Source organism: Prionailurus bengalensis, chromosome E4, assembly GCF_016509475.1.
Source record: "Prionailurus bengalensis isolate Pbe53 chromosome E4, Fcat_Pben_1.1_paternal_pri, whole genome shotgun sequence".
Lineage (NCBI taxonomy): Eukaryota > Metazoa > Chordata > Mammalia > Carnivora > Felidae > Prionailurus > Prionailurus bengalensis.
This window is the reverse complement of record NC_057360.1, coordinates 10,629,025-10,641,524: the sequence shown is the minus strand read 5'-3', so window position 1 is coordinate 10,641,524 and position 12,500 is coordinate 10,629,025. Positions and strand designations below refer to the sequence as shown.

General features: G+C 48.8%; 1 protein-coding gene across 7 annotated transcripts in view; it reads left to right on the top strand.

The window, feature by feature from the left end:
- The window catches only part of GPR161 (G protein-coupled receptor 161), a 63,918-nt gene that overhangs the window by 20,388 nt on the left and 31,030 nt on the right, over positions 1 to 12,500 (top strand). For all 7 annotated transcript variants that reach the window (XR_006295264.1, XR_006295262.1, XR_006295261.1 and 4 more), the window contains one exon: positions 8,338 to 8,755. Coding sequence is in view for 3 of the 7 variants with exons in the window: in XM_043567664.1 (XP_043423599.1) it covers positions 8,338 to 8,755 (418 nt within the window). In the remaining 4 variants the exon portion in view is untranslated. The remainder of the gene's footprint in view (positions 1 to 8,337; positions 8,756 to 12,500) is intronic.

The window sequence follows — 12,500 nt, the reverse complement described above, 5'->3', positions numbered from 1 at the left end:
CTGGTTTATAGGTTGGAGGGGTGGGGGCTTACTGTCTATCTCAGTTACTTTGTGCACCACAAGGTAGTTATTAGAACCTTCTTCCCGTCTCCCCCCTCCGGCTGGTGATTGATGTGTAAAAAGCGCTGGGAGGTGCTGACCTGAGGAGCCCCTGAGACAGAGCTGCCGAAATAGCACGACAGTGACCTCGCCTGGGCTTGTTTGAAGTGGTGTTTAGGAAATACTCCTTTGTTGTTGTTTTTTAAAATTTTTTTGATGTTTGTTTATTTCTGAGAGAGAGAGAAACAGAGCGTGGGCGGGGGAGGGGCAGAGAGGGAGGGAGACACAGCATCCGAAGCCGGCTCTGAGCTCTGAGCCGTCAGCACCGACCCCGATGCGGCTCGAACTCGCAACCCGTGAGCTCATGACCCGAGGCGGAGTTGGGCGCTCAATCCACTGAGCCCCCCTGGTGCCCCAGCATTGAATTTCTTTAGGAGAGGGCATCTGGCGGTCCCAGCTTCCAGGCTGCTCAGGCTCTTCATAAAGGTGGGTGGCTGTGGAGGAGAGCGGGAACCACTCCCGCTCGGGTATATTTAAGAATGTCAGAAAGAACCTTCTGCCTTATGCTGAAAGAAACTATCTTTCTGGAGAAGACTTCTGGGGAGGACAGATGTGTCTTGTCATGTCCAGCGGCCCCTTGTTAGACAGGTGTCAAGAGAACCGCCACCTTCTGATCACCATGGTCTCCCAGCACCCACCTGAGCCTGGGCCCGTTGTCTCCGGGCTCTTGGGCGTCCCTTTGGTGGCCTCACTTCTAAGCGACGCTGGGGGGTCGGGCAGGGAAGGCCTCCCTTTCTTTGTAGCGGCTTGTGGACTGGGCCACGGATCTCCTGATCCCAAAGAGGCGGCGCGCTGGGGGTGCCCTACGACAGTCCACGGCACCGGTGGCCGCGGGGCTGCAGCAGGAAGGAAAGGAAAAGGTGTTAAGAAGGAGGCTGAGGTAGGCAGAGCTGTGCCTGAGGAGTCGGCCTAACCTTGAAGAAGAGAAGGTTCCTGGTACCGATGTCCAAAAAGGTGGGGTCTTGCCATTTTGTGTGCGGATCGTGGCGGATCAGAGTATTAGTTGGGATTCTCGAAGTTGCAGGTGTCAGAGACCCAGCCCGCTTAGCCTCACGGGAGGAGAAAGGGCACCCGAGAGAAGGAGAGGATTCGGAATCTCAGGTTACTGGGCCAGCACGCGTGGCCGGGCTCACGGCGTGCTCTCCCCCCCTTCCCCGTCCCTCCCTCTCTTGCTGTCATTCCCTCAGCTCTGCTCACGGTGCCACACGCGGCCGCCACCGCAGCCGCCCCGGCCCGCGGCCCGTCAGCCTCCCAACCCGTGGGTGCGAGTCTGTCCTTGAGCTGTTCCAGCCAGAGTCCTGGGGCACGTGGCCGTGGCCAAAACGTGCAGGAAGGGTCCTTTCCCACAGTGAAATCAGCAAGCTCCTCGGGTGCTCCCACGAGCGCGCGGCCAGACCTCGCTCGTCCACATGCTGCTCCGGGCGCTTGGTAGAAATCGGCGGAAACTCGCCCGGACCTCGCCGTAACCGTGAGGAAGATCGGCTTCTTACAGATGAGGAACAGAAGTCGACTGAGCTCATGGGCCTAAGAAGTAGAGTTGCCGGGCTTCAAACCCAGGCAGTTTGGCTTAGTGTCTATACAGTTAACCCCCAGGGCACGTCGTCTTTTTCTGGCAAGTTCAGGGCGACTGCAGTCTGGGCAGGAAGGACGCCCACTGCAAGATGATGAACATCAGAGTTCTAGGTAAGAATCTGAGCGGAGACCGTCAACCTCCTAACTTGCACCGGGGAGCCTGGGTGGCTCAGTCGGTTGGGCATCCGACGTCAGCTCAGGTCATGGTCTCACCGCTCATGAGTTCGAGCCCCGCGTCGGGCTCTGTGCTGACAGCTTGCGGAGCCTGGAGCCCGCTTCGGATTCCGTCTCCATCTCTCTGCCCCTCCCCTGCTCGCACTCTGCTCTCTCACTCTCTCTCTCTCTAATATAAAAAATAAAACATAAAAAAATTTAAATATCCAAATTTGCCCAAACAAACGAGAGAGAACCCACCCTTACATTGTAGTAATTCTGTTTTTGCAAATCAAGGTACTTCTAGAATCCTTTCGTGGAAATTACCATGCAAACCAGTTTATAAAACACAATAGATACCTGACTCAGTATTCTGTAAGGTTGCCTTGTTGTTGTTTTTTAATATTTTTCACATTTATTTATTTTGAGAGAGAGAGAGAATGAGTGCGTGCACAAGTGGGGGAAGGGCAGAGAGAGAGGGAGACACAGAATCTGAAGTGGGTTCCAGGCTCCGAGCTGTCAGCACAGAGCCTGATGTGGGGCTCCAACCCACGAGCAGTGAGATCATGACCTGAGCCGAAGTCGGACAGTTAACCGACTGAGCCGCCCAGGTTTGGTTGCCTTGTGTTTAAAAAAAAACTTTTTTTTTTTTAGTGTTTATTTATTATTGACAGAGAGAGAGAGACAGAGCGTGAGTAGGAGAGGGGCAGAGAGATGGAGGGGGACACAGAATCCGAAACAGGCTTCAGGCTCCGAGCTGTCAGCACAGAGCCCGACGGGGGGCTCAAACTCACAGACCGCGAGATCGTGACCTGAGCTGAAGTCGGAACGCTCAACCGACTGAGCCCCCCAGGCGCCCCTCGGTTGCCTGTTTTTTAAGCCAAAATGATACTGATCGCTCGCTTCAGTGTCAAGATCTGGCTTTGAACGACCCGAAGCCGTTGCCAGCAGTCTAGTCCAGTAGGCCGTTCACCGTCCCCGGGAATGGCCAAGAGGACCGAGGTGGTTCCGAAGGAGGAAGGGCCGTGCCGCACTGAGCCACGGCGGAGGAGACAGGTGAGCCTTCCCCGGTGACCTGAGAGGGCGAGCTCTCAGCCCGGAGTAACCTCTGACAGGTTTGATAGAACCCCAGTCACGTGACGCTCGGGCTGTCTCTGGGAGTCGCAGCACAGGGCAGGACACAGGGAGTGTGGGAGTGCTGACGCCCCCGTGGGTCTGGCGGCAGAGGGGCCCGCAGAGCCCAGATGTGAGTCACGCGCGCATTTCCTTCCATTCCATGGGCCCCGGCTTGTCAGGCCCTGGGTAAGCCGGCTGCCTGCCAGGGCGCCCTCTCTCTGGGTCGTGAAAGGTGCCCCCCTGGGAGATTTGCCGGGGCTTGTGCCTCCCCACTGCGGCTTGGGCCCCGCAGCCCTTCCCTGGGCCTCTGGTTCACTAGGGAGCCAGCCTGGGGCCACTGGGGGGGAACAAGGGCAAGTGGACCTTCATTGGCTTTTTCCCTTCTCTTTTGGATCGGAACTTTTGCGTCCTGTTTTTATGCTTTTAGTGGTTACCTTCGCATTGTTGGCACTCGTATTTGACCTAACGATAACAGAACTTCAGCAGCTAGTCATTCGTGTACCGATAATGATTGAGTTTCCCTGCCATGTGCCAGCACTTGTCCCGGTGCTGGGGAGACAGCCGGAACCAAAATTTCCGCCCCGAGTACCTACCCACCTGGACTATTTCTACTCTAACCATGCCTTTAAGAGCTTCCATTTTGCTTTGTATTTTCATTTCAGCCTGTTTTCAAAAGCTCCCAAATTAGCTGTTTGTGTAAGATTTATTGTTGCTGTTTGACTTTTTAAATTAAAAAAAAATTTTTTTTTTTTTTTTTTTTTTTTTTTTTTTTGCAGTTGTTATTTAGATTTAGCCGTATAGTTACCAGTTTCTTTTCTAACCGTTAGTTGCTTCTTGCGCCCTGCCCCTTAGTTTTGGATTTGGGTTCCTTCATGAAATGTGTCTTTAAGTGGATCTTTCAGTCAGGGACTATTAGTAAACATTCAGGTTTTGTTTGCTTCAGAGTAGATTGTGCCCTCTCTTGAATGATAATGTAGACCTTTAGCACAAGGGTTCTTTTCCTCAGCACTTTACAGAGAGCCTTTCATGGTTTTCTGGCCTCTATTTTCTGTTTTCTTCAAAAGAAGAGGCTGCTGTTTATCTAGTTGGTACTTCTTTAAATTTTTTTAATGTTTATTTTTGAGAGAGAGAGAGAGAGACCAAAGGCAAGCAGGGGAGGGGCAGAGGGAGAGAGGGAGACACAGAATCCGAAACAGGCTCCAGGCTCTGAGCTGTCAGCACAGAGCCGGACGTAGGCCCCGAACTCTGGAACGGCGAGATCATGATCCTAGCCGAAGTTGGACGCTTGACAGACTGAGCCACGCAGGTGCCCCTAATTGTTACTTCTTTATAGAAGAATTTGCTTTTACTGTTTTTCGCTGTATCTTGGTGTTTGACATTTTTCATTGTGATGTGCCTTGTGCAGACTTTTTTCTGATTTACTCTTGGAGTTTGATATGCCCTTTCATTCTGAGGACTCGTATGTTTAACTCTAGAAAATGTTCAGTCATATCTTTAAATACTGTGTAGACCCAACCCACCGTAAATTGGATGCTTTTGACTCAAGTAACAGAAGCCTCAGTGAAAATAGGTCTCAAAGTCATTTTAAGAAATATGTTCTTTCACACTAAGTAGATTAAGACATAGTATTAAAATGTGTATTTCACATAACAAGAGGCCAGGATGCAGTGACTTGAGCATCTGTTAATCCAGCAGCCCAAGGATCCAGCTGTCTGCTGACTTAGCATCTGAGGATGCCAAGATGGCTGCCTTTGCTCTGTCTGTGCCTTCTTTGCCGTTAGGGCCATCAGGAAAAGATTTTTCTTCCCAATGTCTTTGTGAGATCAAAGCAGCTTTTCCTAGATATCCCCTTCTCCACCCCGTTTATCCCCAGGCATCTCTTTCCGACTTCTTTGCCAGAATTGCAAGGACAAAGGACACAGCGATTACTTTAGACTTACCGGGATCTAGCTCCCCAAACTGGGGATGGGATCAACCTTCTGAGTCACTGGGAGAAGGATTGGACACCAAAACGAAGTAAGAGGTCTGCCAGTGAGGAGAACAACCAGAGTGGTTGTTGGGTAGGCACCCAGCAGTGTTTGCTACCCGTGTTCTCGTTAATGTCTCTTGCTGCCACTTCTGTTGAACGTATGTTGTATCTTTTTCTCCTGTCCTTCATGAATCTTGACTTTTATTTTCTATTTTCAGTTTCTTAATCTTTTCATCACATTCTGGGTAATTTCCTCAGAGCTGTCTTCTAGTTTACTATCTTTCTCTTTAGCTAAATCTGCTTGCTGTGCAGCATGACCATTGAGTTTTCAGTGCTAACAACTAAAATTTTAATTTTTGTAATTTCTGTTTGGTTCTGTTTCATGTCTTATTCTTTCATTATGGTTCTTACCTCTTTTCTTTTTAAAGCTTTTAATTGTGTGTATCGTCTCGTTCATCTTTTTCTATTAATTTAAGTTCTTGGAATGTCAATTCTGCTGTTTTTGTATGTTTGTTTGTTTTGTTGACGCCCCCTCATTGTGAATTGTATGCACTCACTTTCCCTGAGTGTTTATTTTGAGAATGTGGAAATTCACTACAGAGCCATTTTATATTTACTTCTACAGCATTAATTAAAAAAAATTTTTTTTTAACGTGTATTTATTTTTGAGACCGAGCGTGAACGGGGGAGGGTCAGAGAGAGAGGGAGACACAGAATCTGAAACAGGCTACGTGCGTATGTAGCTTTGTTAGATATTGCTACCTTCCCCTCCACTGGGCTTTGCCCCTTTGCACGCACATCTGGAACAGAGGGGAATGCCCCTCTCCCCGCAGCCTCGCCACCAGAACGTGAAAGGAGAGAAACGGTGTCTTTGTGTAGTTTTGTGTGCATTTCTCTTATTTTCATTGCAACTGGGCATCTTCTCGTACGTTTGAGTACAATTGGTCTGTTGCCTCCCGTGAACCGTGTCCGTCTTTTCACGCCCAGTTTTATTGAGATACAAATTGACATGTTAACATCGCGTAAGTCTAAGGTATACAACTTGATGATCTGATGGATGTATGTGCTGTGAAATGATGCCCACAAAAGCCTAGTTAACACTGAACTCCTCAGAGAGCTACATATGTTTCTGTTTATATCTTTTGCTCACGTTTCTGGTTTTTCACCTTTTCTATTTTTTTGGCATTATTTGTAAATTAGAAGGATTAGTCCTTTCTCTGTGACAGAAGTGGTATTTTCTCCCAGTTCATTTGTCTAATGACTCGAAGTCTGTTTTCTTTACCACCATGTTATCCCTTGTACAGTTAAGAATAATAAGCTTATGTAGGACTTGGGTTTCGAGACATCAATTAATAATTTACTTGTAAGAGTTAACAAACACCCAGTTGGTTAAGTGTCTGACTTTTGCCCGGGTCACGATCTCACAGTTTGTGAGTTCGAGCCCCAGATTGGGCTCTCTGCTGTCAGCACAGAGCCCGCTTCCCATCCTCTGTCCTCCTCTCTCTCTCTCTGCCCCTCCCCTGCTCATGCTTTCTTTATCTCAAAAATAAATAATAAACATTAAAAAAAAAAAAGAGTTGGGGTGCCTGGGTGGCTCAGTCGGTTGGGCATCCAACTTTGGCTCAGGTTCGTGATCTCATAGTTCATGGGTTCGAGCCCTGCGCTGGGCTCTGTGCTGACAGCTCAGAGCCTGGATCCTTCTTCGGATTCTGTGTCTCCTTCTGTCTCTGCCTCTCCTCCCTCCTCTCTCAAAAATGGATAAACATTAAAAAAAAAAAATTAAAAAAAAAACCAAAAGAATTATCTGGTGCCGCTCCAGCCAGCAGGCCTCGGGTTTGTGGTTCTGACCCACCGCCGTCAGGCTCACTGAAGAGGGAAGCTTTCTAGCCAGCACTTAGGACTGCTGGAAACAGAAGAAAGGCCCCCTCCCGGTGGCCAGAGGTGTTTGGACAGAGGCGTCGGTCCCGGCGGCTGCGGGGAAGGCTCTGCGCTGTGTGCGGGCAGTTCAGGCACCAGGGTCCTTGTCGTCTGGCTCATGGAAAGGAAATCTTTCCTTCTGGTGTCTTCTGTTTGTTGGGATCCAGAGCCGCTGGAGGAAGTGATCTGTGGGACTTTTTGGCTGATCAAAGTAGATGGCAGTTTTGGGGAAACAGGCATCTGTAGGATTTAATGTTCACCTGTTAGTTAACCTTGAGCTTCAGCCGAGATTCTGAGCCAGTGTCTCGGAGCAGGGACTGTGCCTTGTAGAGCATGGTGTCTGTGGGCCGGGAGCTCGAACTGTGCCTGCACCTACCTATTTATAATTGGTGCTTGGCTCCTTGACCTCCTTCACCACCGCTCACAAGAAGAGTGATGCTGTCTCGATATGAGTTGTGCTTGTTGAAACCCTGCTCGGGGAACTCAGAATAGTTCCTATGATAATCTCGTTCAAAAAGTGTTGTTTATTTTGGGAGAGAGAGAACCCATGTGTGTGAGCAGGGCAGGGTCAGAGCGAGAGGGAGAAAGAATCTTTTCTTGTTAATGTTTATTTTTGCTCGTGCAAGTGGGGAGGGCAGAGAGGGCAACAGAGGATCTGAAACGGGCTCTGTGCTGACAGCCCAGAGCCCAACGTGGGGCTTGAACTCACAGACCGAGCGATCGTGACCTGAGCCGAAGCTGGACGCTCAACTGACTGAGCCACCCAGGTGCCCCAGCGAGAGAGAGAATCTTAAGCAGGCTCCACGTGCGGCAGGGAGCCCCCGTGCGGGTCTCGACATGGGTCTCAATCCCTCGACTGTGAGATCATGACCTGAGCCAAGATCAAGAGTTAGACGCTCAACTGACTGAGCCCCCCCGGGCGCCCTCCTGTGATAATCTTATTGTCAGACGTTAGGGGGCACGCGAATCAGCTGGGGTGAGAATGCAGATTCTGATTCAGGAAGTCAGATTCCGGAACTCTGATTCAGAGGCGTGCCTGAGCCGTAGGCTGCCGTGATGCCGATGCTGCTGGTTCAGGGACCTCCCTGAGTTGCGGGGGCCCCGAAGCAGCAGTCCACAGCGCGTTTGAAACAGAATCACCTGTCCCCTGCTTGTTTCAAACGCAGACTCCTTGGTTGGACCTCGGGTCTCTGGGACCAGCCTGTCTCGGCTGGGGCCTGAGGATCGGCTCTCTGGCTGGCGCCGCTTCCTAAGTGACGTCACAGGTTTTGAACCGCTGGTCCTGGGGAAAACGGATAGGATGGTTTAGGTTGGACGAGCCCATCGTTCAAGGAGGCAGACACGTGGAGCCGCACGGAAAGTCGGTTGTAGAAAGCAGGCCGGTGGGGAAGACTGGCTGAGAGCCTCGGGACTGGCAGGAGAACGGGGGCCTCTGCTGCTCTTCTCTCCAGTGCGTAGGATGTGATTTGACGAGTCTTTCTTCGCCCCCCGGTCTCACCTTCTTTTTCTAGTCGTCCGGCATGCTCTGCCCACCGCACGCCGAGGTGCCCTGACCATGAGCCTCAACTCCTCCCTCGGCCACGGGAAGGAGCTGAGTAACCTCACAGAGGAGGAGGGTGGCGAAGAGGGGGTCGTCGTCACCAGCTTCGTCGCCATCATCATCATCACCGTGTTCGTCTGCCTGGGCAACCTGGTCATCGTGGTCACCTTGTACAAGAAGTCCTACCTCCTCACCCTCAGCAACAAGTTCGTCTTCAGCCTGACCCTGTCCAACTTCCTGCTGTCCGTGCTGGTGCTGCCTTTCGTGGCCACCAGCTCCATCCGGAGGGAATGGATCTTCGGCGTGGTCTGGTGCAACTTCTCCGCCCTTCTGTACCTGCTGATCAGCTCGGCCAGCATGCTCACGCTGGGGGTCATAGCTGTCGACCGGTAAGCTTGCCGCAGACGTCGAGAATGGAAGAGTTAAGGAGCGTGTGCAGAGCGGGAACGGGAGACATCATCTCGTTTTAGCTCCTGGGGAGGATGGCAGGGGCCTCTGCCGGGGAGGGTGAGAAAGCCTCTTCCATCCCTTCAAGCAGAGCATCTCTGATTTCAGCTGACCGACACTGCATATAGGTTTAGTCTTTAAAAGAAGTTCCGTTGCTTACAAAGAAAGTTCTCGAAATCTCTGGCCCGCGCTTTAAGGATGAGAAAAAGAAGCCGGGGAGGGGGATGCGTCAGAGATGTCGGTTTCCCAGAGGGCTGCCTGCCGTCTGCTGCTTTGGTCGGGCCCCTGGATTCATCTTGCTTATTAGGATTTTGCTCTGATGGTCAGTTCGTTCACCACAGGCCAGTGTGTGACTTCAGAGAGAGAGTAGATTCAGCTTGCGGGGCGGGGCAGGAAGCTAGCAATGGAGTCAGAGGAGACTAGCCAGGGTTCTGGTCGCTTGGTGACACAGTCCCTGAGCTCCCTCGGGGACCGTCAGTATTTTAGCTGACGAGTGGTAGCTGGATGGTCCGTTCTGAGCTCAGACCTCCTCTAGGCCCAAGGCCGAACCCTGTCGGCTCTCGGCGGCTGTGGGGGATGTGAAATGAAGGAAGCGACTGGTCAGAACTAACCAGTTGGCTTCTCTGAATATCTTCTTTTCTCCAGTAATGTAAATGTTACAGAAAATGTAAAGAATAAAATAAGAAATGTCCACAGTCTCACCACTGTTTCGTTTTTAGTATATTTGCCCCCAGTAATTTTTGGTTGCGTACAGTACATTTTTTTTTTTTTACAGTACATTTTTAAAATAGGCTTTATGGCCCATGTGGTTTTTGTGAGCTGCTTTTTTACTTAACAAGTGATGGGGAGCATTTCCTTCCTCCGGCGGTTGTCACGTGCCCTTTAAGAACATGATTTTTTTTTTTTTTAATATTATGAAGTTTATTGTCAAATTGGTTTCCATACAACACCCAGTGCTCATCCCAACAGGGGCCCTCCTCTATACCCATCACCCACCCTCCCCTCCCTCCCGCCCCCATCAACCCTCAGTTTGTTCTCAGTTTTTAAGAGTCTCTTATGCTTTCGCTCTCTCCCACTCTAACCTCTTTTTTTTCCCCTTCCCCTCCCCCATGGGTTCCTGTTAAGTTTCTCAGGATCCACATAAGAGTGAAACCATATGGTATCTGTCTTTCTCTGTATGGCTTATTTCACTTAGCATCACACTCTCCAGTTCCATCCACGTTGCTACAAAGGGCCATATTTCGTTCTTTCTCATTGCCACGTAGTACTCCATTGTGTATATAAACCACAATTTTTTTATCCATTCATCAGTTGATGGACATTTAGGATCTTTCCATAATTTGGCTATTGTTGAGAGTGCTGCTGTAAACATTGGGGTACAAGTGGCCCTATGCATCAGTACTCCTGTATCCCTTGGGTAAATTCCTAGCAGTGCTATTGCTGGGTCATAGGGTAGGTCTATTTTTAATTTTTTGAGGAACCTCCACACCGTTTTCCAGAGCGGCTGCACCAGTTTGCATTCCCACCAACAGTGCAAGAGGCTTCCCGTTTCTCCACATCCTCGCCAGCATCTATAGTCTCCTGATTTGTTCATTTTGGCCACTCTGACTGGCGTGAGGTGATATCTGAGTGTGGTTTTGATTTGTATTTCCCTGATGAGGAGCGATGTTGAGCATCTTTTCATGTGCCTGCTGGCCATCTGGATGTCTTCTTTAGAGAAGTGTCTATTCATGTTTTCTGCCCATTTCTTCACTGAGTTATTTGTTTTTTGGGTGTGGAGTTTGGTGAGCTCTTTATAGATTTTGGATACTAGCTCTTTGTCTGATATGTCATTTGCAAATATCTTTTCCCATTCTGTTGGTTGCCTTTTAGTTTTGTTTGTTGTTTCCTTTGCTGTGCAGAAGCTTTTTATCTTCATAAGGTCCCAGTAGTTCATTTTTGCTTTTAATTCCCTTGCCTTTGGGGATGTGTCAGGTAAGAAATTGCTACGGCTGAGGTCACAGAGGTCTTTTCCTGCTTTCTCCTCTAGGGTTTTGCTGGTTTCCTGTCTCACATTCAGGTCCTTTATCCATTTTGAGTTTATTTTTGTGAATGGTGTGAGAAAGTGGTCTAGTTTCAACCTTCTGCATGTTGCTGTCCAGTTCTCCCAGCACCATTTGTTAAAGAGGCTGTCTTTTTTCCATTGGATGTTCTTTCCTGCTTTGTCAAAGATTAGTTGCCCATACGTTTGTGGGTCTAGTTCTGGGGTTTCTATTCTATTCCATTGGTCTATATGTCTGTTTTTGTGCCAATACCATGCTGTCTTGATGATGACAGCTTTGTAGTAGAGGCTAAAGTCTGGGATTGTGATGCCTCCTGCTTTGGTCTTCTTCTTCAGAATTACTTTGGCTATTCGGGGCCTTTTGTGGTTCCATATGAATTTTAGGATTGCTTGTTCTAGTTTCGAGAAGAATGCTGGTGCGATTTTGATTGGGATTGCATTGAATGTGTAGATAGCTTTGGGTAGTATTGACATTTTGACAATATTTATTCTTCCAATCCATGAGCACGGAATGTTTTTCCGTTTCTTTATATCTTCTTCAATTTCCTTCATAAGCTTTCTATAGGTTTCAGCATACAGATCTTTTACATCTTTGGTTAGATTTATTCCTAGGTATTTTATGCTTCTTGGTGCAATTATGAATTGGATCAGTTTCTTTATTTGTCTTTCTGTTGCTTCATTATTAGTGTATAAGAATGCAACTGATTTCTGTACATTGATTTTGTATCCTGCAACTTTGCTAAATTCATGTATCAGAAGAACATGATTTTTAATGGTTCCATATTGTGCCATCCCGTGGAGGTAGAATTTATTTTTACAGTCCCTTTGTAGCTTTCTACTTGGAGGAACATGTGTGTGGTGAAATTGTGGTTTTGGTAAGAAGAAACACATGTTCGCGATTCTTCGTGTGTAAAAGGCAGGTTGTTTTCCAGAAGACTGGATAGACTTTTACTCCAGTAGCTGTTCGTTGGCATCCTATCAAGACTGATTACGTAACAGTAAAAAAAGTAATTGGGGGACGCCTGGGTGGCTTAGTCGGTTGAGCATCCGACTTCGGCCCAGGTCATGATCTCATGACCTGTGAGTTCGAGCCCCGCGTCAGGCTCTGTGCCGACAGCTCGGAGCCTGGAGCCTGCTTCAGATTCTGTGTCTCCCTCTCTCTCTGCCCCTCCCCGCTCATGCTCTGTCTCTCTCTGTGTCAAAATAAATAAAACATTAAAAAAAAAAAGTAATTTGAACTTTGTTGGCAGTGGGGAGACATGGGATCTCGCCATTGTTCCAGTTTCCATGTTTTTAAAAAATTGTTGATTTTTTAAATGTTTGTTTATTTGTGAGAGAGAAAAAAATCTTAAGTAGGCTCTGGGCCGGCAGCACGGAGCCTAATTTGGGGCTTGAACTCACCAACCAACCGTGAGATCATGCCCTGAGACAAAATCAAGAGTTTTAACGGACTGAGCCACCCCGGCGCCCCCAAATTACTGTTCTTTGAATTTCCTTTCCTGGGCCCTGGGTCCTGTGGGACATGGGGTGAGGCCAAACCCTAGAGGAGAGATGAGGATTTTTTTTTTAAGTTTATTTATTTAGAGGGAGAGAGAGAGCAGGGGGAGGGGCAGAGAGAGAGGGAGAGAGAATCATAAGTAGGCTTC